This window comes from Engraulis encrasicolus, chromosome 16 (assembly GCF_034702125.1).
Source record: "Engraulis encrasicolus isolate BLACKSEA-1 chromosome 16, IST_EnEncr_1.0, whole genome shotgun sequence".
NCBI classification, from domain to species: domain Eukaryota; kingdom Metazoa; phylum Chordata; class Actinopteri; order Clupeiformes; family Engraulidae; genus Engraulis; species Engraulis encrasicolus.
This window is the reverse complement of record NC_085872.1, coordinates 41,769,538-41,790,135: the sequence shown is the minus strand read 5'-3', so window position 1 is coordinate 41,790,135 and position 20,598 is coordinate 41,769,538. Positions and strand designations below refer to the sequence as shown.

The window sequence follows — 20,598 nt, the reverse complement described above, 5'->3', positions numbered from 1 at the left end:
CTCCCTTGAGGTGGTTTATAGAAGTTTAAATCAGAGTTGGTTACTGTTGAGCGCCTTGGAGCAGAAGTCAAGACAGTAGCTGACTATTGATTCTGTGCTCTGCTTCTCTCAAGTTCTTCAAATAAAATATGAGCTGAAAAGTTCAAAAAGTGAAGTAATGAAAATGAAGTAATGTGGTTTTATGTAAATACTGATTTAGAAAAAAAACATGTCTACTAGGGATGCAAATTATCGATTAATTCATTAATCGTTAGTTGATTGCCTTATCGATCGACTTACCATTAATTGATGAGCAGCGTTTTCCCCCCTGGCGTTTTCCCCCAGTTTTGCGGAAAAACCCCCCACTAAATCTCAAAATTTGAATTCAAAATTGAGATAAAATACAAAATTTCAATTAATTCTATTTAAATTCTTTAATCCAAAAGTGATTTAAATATTCCCACCCCTCTTCTCACACACTCTTCACATGTCCATTTCACCTGGGTCTCTTGTCAGTTGAATTGACGATTAATTGCGAATTGTCGATTCATTTTTTAATCGATTAATGCATTGATCGATTAAAGTCGATTAATCGTTTGCATCCCTAATGTCTACTTCTTAAACGAAAACTGGCCAGACAAACACGGTTTGGAGCTGTGTGTAAAATAGGTTGGAAGTAGAAGGTGACATTAACTGAAGCACTGCGGTTGGCAGGAGTAGTGCCGTGCCGTACGCACAGCGGACTGCTGCAGGGGCCCAATGATGATAGCAGGATACAGGAGAGAGAGAGAGAGAAAAAACAGTGATGTTCTGGAGAGCAGGGAAAAGCATGACTCATGGGACCACTGCAGAAATGAAATATACTAAAGAAATGGATTTTGTCCTTAGACCACAGCATGGAACACAAAAATAGTTCTCGGATTGGTGTTTTTTTTTTTAATCTGTGGGACATTCATAGCAGTTCACAGCAATCACATTTGTGAGGTTTTTCTTCGTGCACTGCATGAAAATGCTTGAAGAAGAGGGACTCAAAAGCGTTCATAGTTTATTGGCACCAAACTGTGACAGACTTCTGCAGTGAATATTGCTATCAAAGAAGTCTCAATAGCAATGAACCAAGTATTTTGGAATCTTACACAGACACTAGGCAGTTGAGGGAAATGCTTTCTAAATATTCCTGAAGTGGAAATGTGGTTCCCCGCCAGTTAAAGAGCACCACACTTTGAGGCTAAGAGGCTGTGGCAGGTGACGGCACCTTAGAGGCACAGGCAGATAGGTCAAGCGCCACAAGTGACACTGTGACATTTAAAAAAGAAGCTTTGCCTTGCTTCCGTTTTTGGCACCTTTTCCCCATGTCCTTTGGAAACGCAATTTCATGTTCCATTTGTGCTCGAAAGGCTCAGCTTTGCGCCCCTCGCAGCTCCTCTGAGAATGGGGCCCTTGTAATGTGTGGCATGAAGCAACATAAAATGTGTGTAATGCCATATGTAACTTATTTAAGTCGTTTTTTTCCCCTTCACGCTCTTCAGACCTTCTCAGACAGCCAGCTCTCTGGGCACCCGGAGTTTGGCAGCCCCTCGAGGGGCGAACAGGACAAGAGGAAACAGCGGAACAAGAGGGGCACGAAAGGCGGAGAGCGACCTACGCCACGCTCCAAGAAGAGGAAGAAGGAGGAGGAGGAGAGGCAAGCTGCCTGCGCCACCTCAGACCCAGCCATCACCCACCTGAAACAGGTACGCGACGTAGACACAATTGGCACAATTTTTATTTTATTTTTTATTTTTCCCCTCCCTGACTATTACCTGTGTTATATGTGTGTTGAAATGTCCTTGTGGGCATTATGTGTATTTATGTAAGCTACTTGACACCTGGATGTCCCCCGGGGATCAATGAAGTGACTCTACTCTACTCTACTCTACTCTACTGTACTCTACTCTACTCTACTGTACTCCAGACTGCTGAGGCGAGATGCTCCTCTTTACACCTCTCACAGGCAGCATGCATAGCGTGTTCATGTAGTTTGCAACCTTTTAAATCGGGCAATGGATTGAAACAGCCAATGCTATAGTGGATAAGTACATACAGTGCCCTCCATAATTATTGGCACCCCTGGTTGAGATGTGTTTTTTAGCTTCCAATTATTTTATTTTTTTTCTAAATAATATGGGACCTTAATGGAAAAAAAGAGAAAAATCCAACCTTCAATACAAGTGCATTTATTCAGTGGGGAAAAAATCCCACATAAAGAAATAATTATTTGACATCAAATAATGTGTGTCACAATTATTAGCACCCCTGGTGTTAATATTTTGTACAACCCCCTTTTGCCAACAAAACAGCACCTAATCTTCTCCTATAATGTTTCACAAGATGGGAAAAGACAGAAAGAGGGATCTTCAGCCATTCCTCTTTGCAGAATCTCTCTAAATCATCCAGAGACCTGGGTCCTCTCCTCTGTACTCTCCTCTTCAGCTCACCCCACAGGTTCTCAATGGGGTTGAGGTCAGGGGACTGAGATGGCCATGGGAGGAGCTTGATTTTGTGTCTGGTGAACCATTTCTGTGTAGATTTGGCCATATGTTTAGGGTCATTGTCTTGCTGAAAGACCCAGTGACGACCCAGCTTCAGCTTTCGGGCAGAAGGCAATAGATTTTTACTTAAAATGTCCTGGTATTTCAAAGCATTCATGATGCCATGCACCCTAACAAGGTTCCCAGGGCCTTTGGAAGCGAAACAGCCCCACAGCATCACTGACCCACCCCCATACTTCACAGTGGGTATGAGGTGCTTTTCAGCATGCGCATCTTTCGTGGTACGCCAGACCCACTTAGAGTGTTTGTTGCCAAAAAGCTCAATCTTGGTCTCATCTGACCAAAGCACACGGTCCCAGTTGAAGCCCCAATACCGCTTGGCGAACTCCAGACGCTTGCGTTTATGATTGTGAGTGAGGAAAGGTTTTCTCCGTGCATGCCTCCCAAACAGCTTGTTGGCGTGTAGACAGCGCCTGATGGTTGATTTGGAGACTTTGTGACCCCAGGATGCTACCATTTGTTGTAATTCTGTAACAGTGAGCTTTGGAGATCTTTTGATTTCTCTTACCATCCTACTCACTGTGCGTGGTGGCAAAATAAACTTGGGTCCTCGTCCAGGCTTGTTTACCACTGTTCCAGTTGTTTTTTAATTATTCCTCTCACAGTGGATATGGGCAGCTGCAGTTGAGTGGCAATCTTCTTGTAGCCTCTGCCTGACCTGTGAAGGTCGACGCACATCTGCCTCACTTGTATGCTGTGTTCCTTTGTCTTTCCCATGTTTAAGAGTGGATAAGAGAAATGGCCTCGGTGTCACGTCATATTTATACCCCAGGGAAACAGGAAGTGATGAATTACTAATTAAATGTTCCTACATACTCTGGTAAACTTTGTAAACTACTTTAGAAATGACAGAAATGCTTCAATTATATTTATTTCCTGGGAATTGTTAAGGGTGCCAATAATTGTGGAACAGGTGATTTAATGAAAAATAATTATTTTTTAGTCAGGGATTTTTTTATTTTCTTACAATTCATTTGAGTTGAAGGCTACATTTTCCTACAATTTTCAGTGTGACAGTATTCTTCTGCAATAAACACTGAATTTATTTTAAGGCTTTTAACACATCTTAACCAGGGGTGCCAATAATTATGGAGGGCACTGTATCTCAGTGCCCTGTGGTGTGCCATATGGATTCACAGTGTAGCTCCTTGGTGGATGCGCTTATTTTTTGTCATGGTTAACTAAGGCGTATTCGCCACCCTGCGTCCTAAACTCTGCATGTGATCTAGATCACAGCACTGTGTCACCACCTGGCAGCAACATGACAAAAGTGGTTTGTGTGCGTATTCAAGTGATGATGACTAGATTAGTTTTATTTTATTATCATGACTGTCTCTCCACCCACTTTTTTTTTAACTCCCATAGTTATGGGTTTAAAATCCATGTCTACTTTCTGTAAATTGGATGTCATATTGCCAAAATTATTATCGCTAATCCAGTTTTGGTGGCTTTGTCTTCTGTCAAAATTAAGTTGTGCTTATCCTGATAAGTGCTTACTTCTGTTGCTGTTTTAATTAAAAAACACTCACTGTAAGTGTAGATAATTGGTTTTTATGGGGCTTAATTTGCAGTGGGATTAAAATTTCAATTGAAGTAGTTTAATAAAAAGCCCCCATACGACTGCTGTGTATGGGATGTGTGCATGCACTGGGATACTTGGGCTGAGATATGTTAGTCACCCTCTCCCTCTCTCTTTTGGTCTCTCTCTCTCTCCCTCTCTCTTTTGGTCTCTCTCTCTCTCTCTCTCTCTCTTTTGGTCTCTCTCTCTCTCTCTCTCTCTCTCTCTCTCTCTCTCTCTCTCTCTCTCTCTCTCTCTGTCTCTCCCTCTCTCTCCCTTTCCCCCCTGACCCGTCTTCCACAGCTCTCTCTCCTGCCCCTGATGGAGCCCTTGATTGGGGTGAGCTATGCCCACTTCGTCCCCTATGGGAGCGGGCAGCTGGGTGGGGAGAACCGCTTGTCTGGCTCGTTTGGCAGCGCTTCCCTGGACGGCGTGTCAGACTACTACTCCCAGCTCATCTATAAGGTAAATTGCCATTAGCAAGGAGATATGGAAAAGATGCAAGTGTTTTCCCAAGCAATTAACTGCATATTAAATTTTAAAGTTTAATAATGCCATTTTAACACATTGAATACCAGCCGTTTTTTGGAATTTTAGCTGTAGACTCCCAGCCAATTTCATCATTTTTTGTCATTTTTTGAACAGCCACCGAATATTTTGTCTTAAACCTACAGACACATGTCAGGGCTTGCTCAGCTGTCTGTATGTTTTTTACAGTTTGTTCCTAGCGTATTCCATTCCGAAATTATTCAAGTCTAAGTGAGCAGTGGTTTAGGTAAAAATAGCGTTTTTCACTATTCGAACGAAGCCTTTTTTGTCACGGGTGCGCTCTTTGACTCTCCGAGTTTAAATTGCGGGTCTAAATGCATTTTCACGCCCAAAGAACAACTCCAGTAGCTTCCAAGTAAATTATTTCGATGCAAAAATCACCAGGTCAGGCTATTGTTCAGAGCCACATCATCTGAAATGCTATCTAGCTAATGTCACTTGACTGGCAGTTTTCGTTCTGTAGATAAAAGTAGACGTGCCAAAGTATTCACCCAAAATTAGGTTACTTTCTGCTGTGTTGCATGCTGTTTTTCATTACAACCTTCCATTTTACTCCTATCTTGATGACAGCAAATGTTTAGGAACAGGCTAGCTAGCAAGGCACTGACAGGACATGTTTTGATTCTCTAGGAAGTAACTTGAGACGTGACGTGACGTGATCAGGAAGTGGTTTGATTCGCTATAATAAAACTCAAATACTGTGTGTAATAAAATGCACAGATTATGAAATATCCAGATCCTGACTTTGTAGGAGTTTTGACTTTGTAGGTGTTTTCATGATCTATGTCAGTTCTGTTCATCACATCATTACGAAAATCACACAATGTGCATTAGAATGTGTAGATTCAGAATCCATTTAAAAAACGTAAAAGCGTAATTTTACGTTTTGGGAGCCAACGCATGGGAGGCAAAAACTTGGGCGTCAATGTGTTAACTTTACAAAACAACATTATTTATTAAATATGTATTATTAACCATCCTATGGCAACGGAAAAATAATGAAATATCAAAACGTAATGCCAAACGGTGGTACACTTCAGATCCAGTCATTATTTTAACAAAGCCACTAGTGAGAGAGGTCCAGGCAGGTGTGCTCCAGTCCAGAGGAGGAGAAGTGAGGTGTGAACGCTGGAGCCCCCGCATGCCCGCTGGGCCTGTAAGATGACTTATTGCCTGGACTTGTTTTTTGTCTCTGCAGCAGAACAATTTGAGCAACCCCCCGACTCCGCCGGCCTCCCTGCCCCCCACGCCGCCTCCGGTGGCACGCCAGAAGATCCTGAACGGCTTCGCCACCACCGAGGAGCTGGCCAGTAAGGCTGTCATGGGAGGACATGATGGTGAGAGCCAAGCTGCCACTTCACTGCCAGCTCCAACAAGTAGCTTACAGTCTTGGCAGTGTCTGTGATATATTTATTTTGGGTTCATGTCCAGTAAAGACATTCATTGTGTGTGTGTGCGTGCGTGTGTGTGTGTGTGTGCGCGCGCATGTGCATACTGTATGTGCACTCGTATGCATGCATGCGTGTGTGTGCACATTGCGCACACAAAAAAGCCATGTACACGCACATGTTATGTGCAAGTTGCAGAAGCACTGATTCACATTCTAAGCTTAACAGCACATTGTGGTGCAAGGTGACCACTCCAGCCAGGTAATTGATGAATGTCCTCCGCTCCGCTCCGCTCTGCCCTGTGACAGTGACTAAGGGGATGCTGCCCAGGTCCATGCACGTCCAGCTGAAGGCGGAGGAGGAGCTGCTTGCCAGAGCGCTGTCCCAGGGGCCCAAGACTGTGGACGTGCCCGCCTCTCTGCCCACGCCTCCCCACAACAACCAGGAGGAGCTCAGGTGAGTTGGCCAACGCCGTTTTACAGCTCAGCTATAGGGTTTCTCAAAACCATAGTTGCCAACTACAGGGGTTAGACAAAGATACTGAAACACCTGTCATTTTAGTGTGGGAGGTTTCATGGCTAAATTGGATCAGCCTGGTTGCTCTTACTGGTACAAATCTGAAATTTGGCAGAGTGTGAAGGTTCAATTAGCAGGGTAAGAGCACAATTTTGCTCAAATATTGCCATGAAGACAAGAAGATGGGTAATATAACATATCGGAGTTAAAAAAGGAGAAATTCTTGGTTTCAGTTTCATTGTCTAACCCCTGTACATTCATATACTGCACTTTGGTGGTTGCTGTGCAATTACCCATTGGAAAGCAACTAAGTTGTAACTAGCTAGTAACATCGCTTTTCAGAAACACACCCTTGTTCATGCATCAATGATCCCATTTACAATACCACAATAATCAGATTATTGGAATAAACCGGTTGTTGGAGTAAACTGTTTATTGTTGTTTACGGTACATGAAATCTGTCGGTTGCATGTGTTCGTCGGTTGCAAGTATGTGACACAAAACTCGAATTCAAGGCTTGTGATTGGCTACTTATTATTATCACTTATCACTTATCATTCTAGAATGTTTATAACCCGATAATAACCTGTTTAAGGTGTGTACACGTCTTGAGAACTCAGTAGCCAAAAACCTACCTGTGCGAATCGGATTTCTCATAAACCGATAACTGCTATAAACCGATTATTGTGAACTGTTTATTGATGTGCATATAAACATGCTCCATGTTGTTTGGTATCCACATGCCTCACTCTTCATCCTACCGTGTCATTCCAGCAGAGGGCAGGAGCAGGGCGACTACCCCAACAGAGACTCTCCCGACAGCTTCGTACCATCGTCGTCCCCAGAGAGCGTGGTCGGCATGGAGATCAGCCGCTACCCAGACCTCTCTCTGGTCAAGCAGGAGCGCCCCTCCCCACCCACCTCACCCGTCATCCCTCTGCTGCCCAGCTTCAGCGGCAAAGGTACAGCAAAGACGACGATCTGAGATACACATAAACACATCATTCACATGTACTGCAGTTATTATGTGACTTGTACTGTTAGATTACATGGAGCAAAACATGTAATGTACTGTAATGCTCAGAAATAATATAATAATTAGTAGTTATTTGCAAGTCATTAAAAATACTGATTCAATTAAAACTCAAAACTCGTCTGTAAATGTTCATATGATGACATGTAAACGATTGGGAGCCCTCCTAACATGGTACTTTCTCTCTCTCTCTCTTTGCTGACAACTTAACCCTGTCCAGGAGGTCGTCTGCTGGACATTAAGAAGGAACAGTTCTATGGGGCACCTTTCGGAGCACAGATCAGCGCCAACACTAGCCATGTTGCCATAGCAATCACCCTCAAACCAGCTGCGGCTGAGGTAAGTGTGAACGACGTGTGGTGTGAGGGTTGGATGGAAAGACAGGGGCTTGGAGGAAAGGAGATGACAGAGTAGCCACACAGGGCTTTAATTGTGAAGTGTTGACTTGTGCTAGAGTTGATGTCCATCATGTTAATCATGTTAATGTAAGTCTGAGGAAAAATATTTTTCAAGTACAAAAATCTCCCCCATGGTCAGTGTTTCCAAATGGAAAATGCTGAATTATTGTACGAAAACCTCAAAATTATCGTTTTTGGGTGGAAAGTATCATACAGGACATAAATTGTTGTTTCTAGGCATCTAAATGAACTGAATGACCACTCTGAAATTATCATACATGTTTTTTTGATCGTACAGAGGACAAAATGAACAAAATTGTGGTGGACTAGCTGAATCTGTCCATGCTGCCTAACGATAATCAAATACCCTCCTGTGCCTGTGTATTGTAGAACATCACGGGTGTGGTGGCTGCGATAGCGGACCTGCTCCGGGTGAAGGTCCCCAGCAGCTACGAGGTCAGCAGCGGCCCCGACAGGCTCCTCCACGGCGGCCCGGGGGCCCTCAGGGCCTCTCTGCAGGGCCACGAGCAGCTGCGGCACCCCTTCATGCTGCAGGGCGCTCCAGGAGGCTTTAGAGGCCCAGAGGGTGGAGGAATGCACTTTGTCCGACCACCACCACAGCAGAGGCCTCTGCACATGCAGCATCAACCCCAGCAGCAGCCACAGGTTCAGATGCCCTCCGACAGAGGTGAGAGACGCTCCTGGATACTAGCCTGGTCCTGACCATCCCATTATACTACCATTTCATTTCGTATTCATGGTCTGGCGGTTGTCTGATCTGATGCGAATGCAGGAAGCGGGAAGGACATTTTAAAAAAAAAAGTTGTTGACATGTCTGACGTCTATCTTTGGCGATGTAGTACCGTTTAACAGACATGTCTGACAGAACATCCTAGCGTTGTAGGAGAATTACAACGTATGACCGTTTGTCAGAACACCGGCCAAATCCTGCCGCTCAATATCGCTCCACAGAAAACAGGTACCAGACGTAGTGCGGAGCCAAGTGTCTTGGCGGAAGTACGTAGGATGGTGCACGAGGCTACCTGGACACACCCAAGTGTCCCCATTGGTACCACTCCATTAAAAGGAAATGGGTTCCACTCGGGCTTAACAGCCAATGTTATATAGGTTACTTGGCGTTAATGTTTCAGTGAAGAAATATACCATATATTGGAACCAGCTCATTAATGTTTCTGTGGATATCGATTTCTGCAGACAAATCATAAAATTGCTTTTCCCTCGGCTGTCCTGATGATTGCTCAGCCAATTATATTGGATGCGTCTCTCAGCGTGACTGTATTGAGGATGCGCTGTGACTCGTCATTCTCTGTGAACTGTTAATCATTTCCGCTGCCCCAGCTGGACATCTTATTGATTTGTATCACTGATACGATCTTCTGAAGCTCATGAAATGGACTAATGATTCTGACCTGTGCCCCACATACTCATACAGCACCATTTATCTCTGTCAGATACGGCCGTAATTGACGCTATCTGCCAGTCCTCCCAAAACAGGCCAAGAGATATTGACTCTTTATCTTCTCAGTTAATGCAAGGAAAATTGCTTTCTCCCTTTCAATAAGTAATTTGTCTCTTGAGTTCTGCCTGATAAAAAATCAAGGCTTTCTCCATCCTCTCCGCACAGAGCGAAAAATGCCTTTCATTTCATTTGTATTGCTAATGTAGTATATCGAATGCTGGTGAATTTCAAAACTGTAACCCAGCATGGAGTTGGGCCTTTTTAGCCTCAATGGCTACGTGTACATGATTTCTCATTCAGAATTAATAATTAAGAATGGAATAGTTCCGAGGAGTTTACATTGCACTTTCATTTAATTGTGAAATGTTAACATGATGTTTTCAGAGCGGAATTAAAGGTACACTGTGCAAGATTTTTTTGTTGTTTATTTCCAGAATTCATGCTACCCATTCTCTACTGTTACCTTTTTCATGAATACTTACCATCCACCACCATCACATTTTAAGTATTCATAATGACTGGGAAAAATGCACTTTTCATACATTAGAAGGGGGATCTTCTCCATGGTCCGCCATTTTGAATTTCCAGAAATACACTCTTTTAGCTGCAAAAATGACTGTGCTCGGGCCATACTAGAAAATATGAGTTTATTACTTATTAAACTTTCATGAAAAGATCAAATTTGGCAATAGGCAACCCAGTTTTGATGAGCAGCGTAGTTGCAGTACCTTTTTTGACCATTTCCTGCACAGTGTACCTTTTAAGGTTTATTCAGAATTAAATGGCGTTAACGAGTGTTAACGAGGCCACTGTCTCACTGTGTTGCAGGTGCAGCTGTGTCCAGAGAGCAGTTCCTGAAGGGTCAGGCCAGTCCTGGGCCCAAGCCCCAGTGGTGCCGCCACTGCAAAGTGGTGGTCCTGGGAAGTGGAGTCCGCAAAACACCCAAAGACGCAAAATCCACACAGCAGGTAAGTAACCACCACAGTAAACTTGCAGCCGATAATTGTTGTGTGGTGTTTTCTTTCATCTCTTCTTCACACACTTTTATGAAACTTTTAAGATTCTTCAGCAGCAGTGTGTGTGTAGTCATAAAGGCCTGTGGATCAAAGGCATGCTATAAAGGTATTGATTCATCACGGCTATGGCTTTGAGGTCCAAACACAAACACAGGAGACAGGCTCTATGAAACGATACCCGCGTGCAGCATGTCAAGCATACATCAAACGCCCACGCTCTGAGGCAAACCCCCGTGGAGTAGTGAGCACCCTCAGCACAGTTAGGAGGTTAAATGATGAGGACCAAAAGGTTAAAACATGATTCTGCTGTAGAGGTTGTTCAATTAAAAAAAAGTTATCCCACCTAAAAACGGCTAATACCAGCCCATTGTGCAGTCTGTTTGATGTCTTTTCCCCCAAAGTGCGTAGGGCATCGATAAAAGATTATGTGCTTTAAGAAGGCTTTGATATCTGCTCCCCTGCAGCCTATGCCCTCTACTATATGGATGTGTGGGTGCGGAAGAATCATGTTGCATGCCAATGGCATGTCTGACTGTATCTTACGTGTGTGCTGCACTCTCTTTTTTTCTCCTTCCTCCTTGTGCCCATGTCTTGAAGGACCATCCATCGAGCACTGACGCTGAGGCTGTCTTCTGCAGTCATAGCTGTCTCATCCTCCACTCCGCTTCCGCCTCATCGACCAAACCGGCCACCGACACCAAGGTCAGTTGCTGGTCAGCAAGGCATTGCATGTTTTCAGGACACTGTTGGTTAATCTGGTGCTGCTACTTTTTGTAATTTGGTCTCTTTGCTATTACGTGTATCTTTATTCAGTGAATGCAGCGTGGTATTTTGTAATTTGTAATATCGGTCTTAACTGTAACTCAATGTTTTTCCGTAATCTCACAGTATGGCTTCTCTGTTCTTCTGCTTCTGTTTCAACAGGAGTCTGTAGAGCTGCTCCCCACCGCCGAGCCCAAGGAGAGCCCGTCTCGTGCCCAGCACCCTTACAGCAACAACATGTCCTCCCTGGACGTGCACTGCCTGGCCCAGCTGCAGCCCAAGCCCTCACCTCCCCCTCCAACATCCCCACTGCCAGACCCACCCAGCCCCCAGCCAGAGATCAAGGAAGAGCCCAAGCCCAAGCCCAAGCCGGAGCCCAAACCTGCAGAGGTGTTGCGGGTGACGGTGAAGCTGAAGGCTCGTGGCAGTGGTGTATCCGGACGCATGGACCACCACCACCACGCCAAGAGGCCAAAGGTGCCGCGCTGGCAGAAGTGGAGTTTCCAGTTGACCGTGTCTATGAAGAAGGAAGGGGACGTGGTGGGGAACACGCAGATCATCGAGGACGAGGCGGAGGTGGACCGGCTGCTGGCCAAGCTGGCGGCTCCGCTGAGATCCAACCCGCCGCCTCGCGACCGGCGCCGCTGCTGCTTCTGCCACCAAGAGGGCGACGGCGTAACGGACGGGCCGGCGCGACTCCTCAACCTGGACCTGGACACCTGGGTGCACCTGAACTGCGCGCTGTGGTCCACGGAGGTGTACGAGACGCAGGCGGGGGCGCTCATCAACGTGGAGCTGGCCCTGCGGCGCGGCACCGCCATCCTGTGCGTCTACTGCCAGCGGACGGGCGCCACCACCGGCTGCCACCGGCTGCGCTGCCTCAACGTCTACCACTTCACCTGCGCCCTGCAGGCCGGCTGCACCTTCTTCAAGGACAAGACCATGCTCTGCCACGCCCACAGACCGCGCGGACAGGGCAATCTCGCCGGCGCCGCCGCTACCGCCGTCTCATCCACCGCCCCCGCCGCGGCGGCTTTGCTGGAGCACCAGCTGCGCTGCTTCTCCGTGTTCCGCCGTGTGTACGTGCAGCGTGACGAGGTGCGGCAGCTGTCGGCCGCCGTGCAGAGGCCCGAGCGCGGCTACACGTTCCGCGTGGGCAGCCTGGTGTTCCACACCATGGGCCAGCTGCTGCCCGTCCAGATGCAGGCCTTCCACTCGGACACGGCCATCTACCCCGTGGGCTACGAGGCCAGCCGCCTGTACTGGAGCATGCGCCACTCCAACCGCCGCTGCCGCTACGTGTGCTCGGTGGAAGAGCGCGGCACCCGGCCCGAGTTCACCATCCGCGTGCAGGAGCCCGGCTACGACGAGCTGGTGCTGACCGACAGCACACCCAAAGGTGCGGTCGCTCGCCACTGTACATGATTTGCTTGTGTTTGTCAGCACGCAATGTCTCATTCATAAGGACATGGGCAACTTAGATTTATAATGTGTTCATAACAATTTACTCCTGTTATCTTTGACAGGCCCGCCATCTGCTTTTATATCGTGACTAGATTCCTTTTGCTATCTCTCATAATTGCAAATTGTAATTGCTTGTGTGTGTTTGCATGGTGCAGGAGTCTGGGATAAAGTCCTTGGTCCAGTGGCTGAGAGGAGAGCAGAGTCCGGCACCCTTCGCCTGTTCCCCGTCTATCTGAAAGGAGAGGATCTGTTTGGCCTGACCATCTCTGCAGTCACTCGCATTGCTGAATCGGTAATCCTCTGCCTCTGACCTATGGCATACTTAGCATCTAGCCTAGGGTTGCCCAATGGCTTTAGTTTTCGATCCTGCAAAGCCGGTAAACATTAGATTATCGGCACGTTCCTATTTTTAACAGTGATCGTTTTGCTTTGTATTTGCACTGCTTAAGACGGGAGGCTTAGATCCATCGCATGTTTACGTGCCTATTCATCACGTTTATAAATGGCTATGATGTGTGTTCCAGCTGCCAGGAGTGCAGGCGTGTAAACGCTACCGGTTCCGTTACGGGCGGAACCCGATGCTGGAGGTACCGCTGGAGGTAAACCTGCGTGGCAGTGCCCGGGCCCAACCACGGAGTCGCCCACGCCATGACCAGTGAGTCTGACAATGATATCGATGCCATCTGACAGTTTCACATTATTAATTGAATTATGGAAATAAGCTAACTTTTTCATGATGCTCTTTTTTTTGGAAAGGATCTGTATATCGCTATTCTTACTATTATTAACAATATTTTGGTTGATGGTTAAAAAAAATAAATAACATGGAATGGTGCGTCTGTGCTCCTCTCTCCCCCCAGACTGCTGGACGGCTGCACCGCCTCCAGCCGCACCATCCAGAACTCTGCCCCTCAGGAGGGCGGCTCCCCCTACAGCAAGCACTTTGTGCACTCCAAGTCCTCCCAGTACCGCCGCCTGCAGAGCGAATGGAAGGCCAACGTCTACCTGGCTCGCTCTTGCATCCAGGTACGACCGCATTTCACTCAAAGCTCTGTCAACAACAACCCTCAATGACTGTGCTGGTGTGTGTTCATTCAGGAGACTGTTCATTCATCATGTCAAGACAATAATAGCTTTGAGTTGAGCCGACACATTCAGTCGTTTTCATGTCTGGTTGGCCCTGATAGTTCTGTGACATGACTGAGTGTGCGGCAGCATGCTGGGTTTGGGCAGCTGCTGCTGCTGCTGCTGTTGGTATGCGGTGGCGAGGCTGAGCTGGTGCGGTGGAGCCTGCTGCTGTAAATATAGCAGAGGAAGCCGCTGCCAGGGCTATCCCGTCTCCAGCAAACACTCCCCTCCCGCACCCCCCTTCTGACGCGTGAGCAGTAATGAGTCACCAAGCGTGCGCCACCGACTGACGCACAGCATTGCTGCTGCGAGTACCATAGATGACACTTGAAGCAGCGCTGGGCTGGCTGGCTGGCTGGCTGGCTGTGAGGAGAGTTTGTGCTATTGTCATTAGCTGGAAGCGTGCTGGAGTGGAACAGGGCTCCAGGCCCAGAAAAAAAGGGAGCCAGCGGAACCGCAGCTGGCCACGTGGACCTCGTCGCTGTTCTCCGTTCCGCTCATTAGAGACGGCACCAGGGTGAAAATGCTCTGCTCGCTGAAGCACAGCTCATGTCTCCATTCATGTCTCTGTGCTTACGCTGATGGGCGTCTGGAGTGGCATCCGTATGCTCTGGCCCTTTGTGTGTGTGCTCAGCAGATTTACGCCACCTGACACAAACGCCACAAAACAGCACGAGGACCAAACTGCAATTTGTGTCCAGAGGGAGCAAGTGTTGCCAACTGTCTTGTAGCATTCTGCAGTAATTTAGTACGGCGCCAAGCACACTATTTTGAGCTTAAACGTCGCCATTTGATGCATTACGCACCATTTGTGAATGACTGGTCCATTGAAATAGCAAATGACATCTAGTCCAGTGCAAGGGGATTTTCCTAAAGACGGTCCCAAAAGGAAGATTCTAATACAGTGTGTGATGAAAGCTCATAGATTGTTTGCAGAGGGGGGATCGCACACAGAATGACCAATCCAAACAGAATGCAAGAAAGCGGAAAGATAAAAGCTCTTAACACATTGTTTGTTTTCGTTTTGTTTCCTTTTTTACGCAGGGTTTGGGTCTGTTTGCAGCTCGAGACATTGAGAAACAGACCATGGTAATTGAGTACTTTGGAAATATCCTGCGTAATGAGGTGGCATGCCGAAAGGACTTCCTGTACAAATGCCAGGTGAGTGTTTGGTAAATTAGCACCTGCCGGTCAGATTCAGATTGTGAAATTAAGTGACTCACAACAAATGTGCTAAGTTCTAATTATGTCCTCACAACCCACATATAACAATAGTACGTCATCTGTGAAAAACAAACTCAACATTTTTTTCCCTTCTAATGACTGGATGGCTTCTGCCATTTGTTTTTTAATTTCTCCAACACCCACACTCATCACCTTGCTGTCACTACATATCAGGAGAGTGGAAACTAATAATATTGTCTCTCTTCGTCTGTCCCTTTCTTTTTACTTGATTTTGTGAATGCAGAATCGTGCTGTCTACATGTTTCGCATTGATGCTGAGCATGTCCTTGATGCATCCCTTTCTGGAGGAATGGCTAGGTAAGAAACTCTTTTTCTGCGCAACTCTTTTAAGAGTTATTACTGTAATTAAATTACTGTTTTTTATGGTATTTATTTTACTTGTTTCAACAGACTAATAAAAAGCATAATTACAGTATATTCAGCTCTGTATTTGATGTAAGCTTCTTAAACGTCCTCAGCCATTTGTTCAGATCACACAGCCACAGATCCTGTCGTGGAGATTGACAAATGGGATTCTAGGAGACTAATAATGTCACAATCTAGAGTTTGTTGGCTTACCGTTTACAAGTGTCGCTATATTGTCACTGTGTTCTCTATTAAATCGGTCCTGTTTCCTCTAAAATGCTTTTTGCAGGTATATCAACCATTCTTGTGCCCCCAACTGTGTGGCTGAAGTAGTGACGTTCGAGCGAGGATACAAGGTCATCATCAGTTCCAACAGGCGCATAGAGAAAGGAGAGGAGGTGAGTGACTCGACCTTGTTCCCTTCCCATGCTGGCTTGACATTAGCCTTGGCCATTTTTAAAAGCTGTAGAATACCAAGGCACTCATCATCTTTGTATTTAAAATGCATTTATTTTAATGGGCAATTTGCCCATTAAAATAAAGGCATTCTAACAACAAAGAAGATGAGTGCCTTGGTATTCTACAACTTTTAAAAATGAACTAAGCCTGGCAGCAAAATGAACTAAGCCTGGCAGCAAAGTTTTTTTACTAAGTTCCTGGTAGCACTCCAAATGGATTCTTTATTAGCCTTGGCCACTTTCAAGACTCCAGTTCTAATTTGCTGTTCCTGCTCCTTTCCAGCTGTGCTACGACTACAGGTTTGAACAGGCTGACGACCAGCACAAGACCCCATGCCATTGTGGAGGAGTTAACTGCCGCAAGTGGATGAACTGAACTGAGGCGTGAAGTTGGCGACCAGGAAATGGAGGATGATGCAAGAGGTGTAGGGGGTGTGGGCAATCAACACATGCATTCCTTGCTATAGTTCACGGGCACATTGGTCCATGTGGAGAACACGTCCCTCCCTCACTTACTAAAGAAGTGTTTTCAGTGGGGGCACAACATGAGCCAGACTCGAGTGGTGTGCAGAGATTGCTGGAGGTCTTTGTGATAATAAACCACTGAAGATTGTCTATAAGGGAACACTAAAAAACTACAGACTTTGGCAAGGAGCTGCAGCCCTCCCTGGTCCCATAGGAAGACGGTTCACTGACCCGCATTTGCCATGAGTGGGTGTGAGTGTGTATGTCTGTGTGTGTGTGTGTGTGCATGTAAAAATGTGTGTGTGTGTGTGTGTATACACGTACGTGTTTGGCGCGCGAGCGTGTCCGTCCGTGTGTTTCAGGAGGCAGAATTCACCAGCAACTGAGAGGAGAGCACTGTGGTGGGCTTGCCTTATTGGTTGCGGGGTGAGGGCAGGCCCTTTAGTTTAGTTGTGCTAGACCTTAGATGTTACAGTTCGATTCAAATGTAGATACCACTGAATGGAGAATGTACGGAATGAGCTTCCGCGAAGGGAAAATTAACTTGCACTAAAAGAAAAATACAAACTCACAAAAAAAGAACACGTTAAAATACTTGATTCCATGAGTCAGTTTTATCCTAATTTTCTGTCTTTGGTTTGGGTAAGAAAAGAAAGCAGTTTTGTATTTATTGCAGAGTGAGTGAATGAATGATGAATGAATTATGAAATGGAAAAAATGTGTTTAAATCTTTGCCAAACTGCAGCTATGAAGCTGTGGTTTGAAGAAACTGTTTCTTGTGTACAAAGTGTATAAAAAGAAAAATATAGGAATGATTGACCAAATACTACCTTAACCATATGGATGTTTGGGTGTTCTGTAGGCGTGTTTTGTTTTTGTCTTTGCAGAATTATTTAATGCGGTTGTCCAATATTGTTTGGAGAGAATATATTATATGGCAATTTTGTACAGAATGTGCAAATAATTTCAAGAATTCACAAGAAAGTATTTTTGTTGTGCTTAGACTTTAGTATGCTAGTGTTTAATTTCCTGTGATTTTCACACGAATTCTGACCACTTGAATAGTCTTTTTTTAAAATAAATGAATATATTTGTGATTTCCATCGAGGGTTCATGTGTTACAGTAGGTGACCTCCATCACCAAAAGCCCTAATGTGGAATAGTATGTGGCGGCACCATCTTTTGTCAATCAGGTTTCATTTATGAATTAGAACTGTGAATTTTTAAATCCACCCAAACTAAGTTTTTAATAACTTTGTCACAAGTAGAATGCGTTCTGTCTTGCTCTGGGTTTTATATGTATTTTGTACATATTTGTAATATGAACATTGATGAGTTTTAGACTGGTCAACAAGTCTCAGAAGGAAAACTGGTAGCTGTTTAGGACTAGTGTGTTTTACTGAGCGCTAGAATAAAGGTCAGCATTTAGTAAAATAAGGAATCTTGCCAGGAATATGTTTGCTTAGACTTCAGAGATATACTTTTGGACAATGGAATCGAGATGGCATTTCATTTTATACCCTAACAACCTTAATTCTGTGCTCACATTTCTCAAGCCTCACAAATTAAATGGAGCTTCTTCAGTTTGAACAGCTTGAAGTTGATGAATTGACAGTCTTGAACTTGTATTGTACAGGGCATGTATTTTTGAACTTGTGAAAGATAAATTGTATATATTTTCTCAATGAACAATTGTAACTAAATTGTTTCATGAATATTTTTCTTGTCTTGTAAAATACTGGTGTTTGCGCAAACCTTTTTTTGGCGTTGTCATGTACAGTAGTAATGATGTTTTGGGAAATGAAGCCTTTTTGAAGTATGCAGAGTGTTATGGGGTTTGGAACTGAATTTAGGAGCATTTACAAAAAATAAAATATTTTACATCTTAATGTTCTTCTTGAGTATGCTTGATTTCATATTTTATTTATTTGGTCAAAATGAGTAAAACTGACGCAATAAATTTCACACCATGTTGCCTGACCACCCACTCACACACACTGTTCATGCTTATGCACCACTGATCGATTATCATCTATCATATCTCTACTATTACCATCACCTCTGCTTGTTTCTCGATTACCAGGTTTGACAAAGAAAAGCCTCCCAAAACAAAGACCATGACATTATCTAGGGGCCTCATCAAAGGTTACTTGAACTTTAATGTGAGTAGCAGCAGCGCGTCACAGCGTGCATAGATTCATGACTGCCCCCTCTCTCTCGTTTGGGGGCCACAGCCCCCCCTCCCCCGCTGCCCCACCCTATGCCCTCTGGCTAGTGGGGTTTGGCACAGGGGGCCAGTGGGTGGCTCTCAGCAGTGCAGGCATGAATAATGCAGGTGTAGGCCACGCACTTACAGCCACACCAGGGTGAGTGGTGGTTGCCATGCCGGGGGTAAGTGGGGAGACTGGCAACTGGCAGCCTTTTGTGTTGTCACCATGGCAACGCAGCACATAATGGTTGAGCGGGTCAGTCCTTGTAAGATGTGCGTTTCTCAAAACCGTTATCTACAGGGTTACATCAGAACCCAACCTGTTTATGTATCCTATTGAACAAACAGTTTAATTGGAACAGTATTTAACTATAACCCTTGAATACCTAAACCTAAAATACCTGTCAGATAGGACGGTGAAGAATGATTATGGTGTCTTGGCCCTCTCAGTAGAGCCATGTCCTGTCCATACACAAAATGGTTGTGTTGACTGCTTACACACTGCACCATATCTGACTGAAATACAGTAATGCACATCTCTGTGGTCACTGTAACAATGGTTTGCGCTTTATATTTTTTTCACTCTCCCAACCTTCCCCCATCTACTGATTGATAGGGAGGGAGTGTAATCGATTTTATTGAGTGTATGTAGGTGCAGGGCCAGATTAAGGTGGCCTAGGTCCCCTAGGCTACAGGTTGCTGTGGGCCCCCCCAGAAGCTAAATTTTGTGACAAATTAACATAGACACAAGCTAGGAATCAGAAGCTAGGAAGCAAATTACAAGCTAGGAATTAAGGACAACATGTCTACCAACTATACTGAACATGACAGATGAAATTTTCAATGTTGCATCTTGTCATAATTCAGCATTTTTTCCACTTTTGGCCAATCAGGGCCCCCCTGGCAGGTGGGGGCCCCTAGGCTGCATCCGCATCTAGCCTGTGTGTTAGTCCGGCTCTGTGTAGGTGCTTTGCAGTCTTGCATCTGTCCAAGCTCCTCTTGGGCCTGGTGTTTGGTGTGTAGATCCTGCCCATGAATTAAGAGCTTCAGTATGGTCACTTAATTGCCATGTACCTGAGAGGTGTCTGAATGGTGGCTTGCTACCCAGTGTCATTGTGATCACTATGTTATCTCTGCCTTGCTGTGCTGAGACACCTGAGTAAAAGCTGTCCAATTCTGCTGTGACCGGCAGGGTGTCCGCTCTTGTGGAACATTATCCATTACTTTCCTCCACCACCTGAAGCCTTGCTGTTGTAGGGTACATTGGTAGTTGACCATCAAGCTATTTGTGAAAGGGGGAAAAAAAAAACAGGAAGAGGCAGTTAAGTGGTGGTGATGTGGGATGGTAATGGTGATGTTTTGTGTGAGACCTACCTTGCCTACCTATGCAACCTTGCCTCCTCCACTTGTGCTTGTGGCCTCGCCCCACCTCTGTGGAGAAAACGATTTAGTTTCCCAGCTGTCAGCCTAGCCACAACAACTTTTGAGGGACGGTTTTTCATTCACCATCCCAATTGCAAACGAGAAGGCGGCTTTACAATTGAGCTTTTGCAAGATACTGAAATAAAATGCTGTGGTCAGTGATGTCATTATGACATATTACTGGTGCGAGGAGACAAGCACAAGTGGAGGAGGCAAGGTCGCATATTGTAACGTACTCCTGATGGGAGAAGAAGCTCAAGGAGTGCATCTTAATATGGGACCTTGCCTCCTCCACTTGCCTCCTCCACTCGCTTCTCGTCATGATGACATCACAGACAACAGCATTATATTTCAATATATTGCAAAAACTCAATTATAGAGTCTTTTTCTCATTCGCAATTGGGATGGTGAATGAAAAACAGTCCCTCAAAAGTTGTTGTGGCGAGGCTGACAGCTGAGAAACTTTATTGTTTTCTCCACGGAGGAGGGGCCAGGAGGCGGGGCGAGGAGACAAGCACAAGTGGAGGAGGCAAGGACACATATTGGGATGCACCCAAGGCCTCCATCATCTCCCTTTAACCTCCTGGCAGTC

At 45.4% G+C, this 20,598-nt stretch overlaps 1 protein-coding gene across 4 annotated transcripts in view; it reads left to right on the top strand.

The window, feature by feature from the left end:
• Positions 1-18,264, top strand: part of kmt2cb (lysine (K)-specific methyltransferase 2Cb) — a 97,164-nt gene extending 78,900 nt beyond the window's left edge. For 3 of the 4 annotated variants that reach the window (XM_063219658.1, XM_063219657.1, XM_063219655.1), the window contains 17 exons: positions 1,509-1,712; positions 4,432-4,593; positions 5,876-6,014; positions 6,374-6,521; positions 7,356-7,543; positions 7,835-7,953; positions 8,403-8,700; positions 10,321-10,460; positions 11,106-11,210; positions 11,433-12,669; positions 12,890-13,026; positions 13,259-13,389; positions 13,595-13,760; positions 14,907-15,023; positions 15,331-15,404; positions 15,742-15,850; positions 16,194-18,264. In XM_063219658.1, coding sequence (XP_063075728.1) covers positions 1,509-1,712; positions 4,432-4,593; positions 5,876-6,014; positions 6,374-6,521; positions 7,356-7,543; positions 7,835-7,953; positions 8,403-8,700; positions 10,321-10,460; positions 11,106-11,210; positions 11,433-12,669; positions 12,890-13,026; positions 13,259-13,389; positions 13,595-13,760; positions 14,907-15,023; positions 15,331-15,404; positions 15,742-15,850; positions 16,194-16,286 — 3,567 coding nt within the window. In that variant the 3' untranslated portion in view covers positions 16,287-18,264. The remainder of the gene's footprint in view (positions 1-1,508; positions 1,713-4,431; positions 4,594-5,875; positions 6,015-6,373; positions 6,522-7,355; positions 7,544-7,834; positions 7,954-8,402; positions 8,701-10,320; positions 10,461-11,105; positions 11,211-11,432; positions 12,670-12,889; positions 13,027-13,258; positions 13,390-13,594; positions 13,761-14,906; positions 15,024-15,330; positions 15,405-15,741; positions 15,851-16,193) is intronic. The other variant, XM_063219656.1, reaches the window with a different exon arrangement.
• The last annotated feature ends 2,334 nt before the right edge of the window (positions 18,265-20,598 follow it).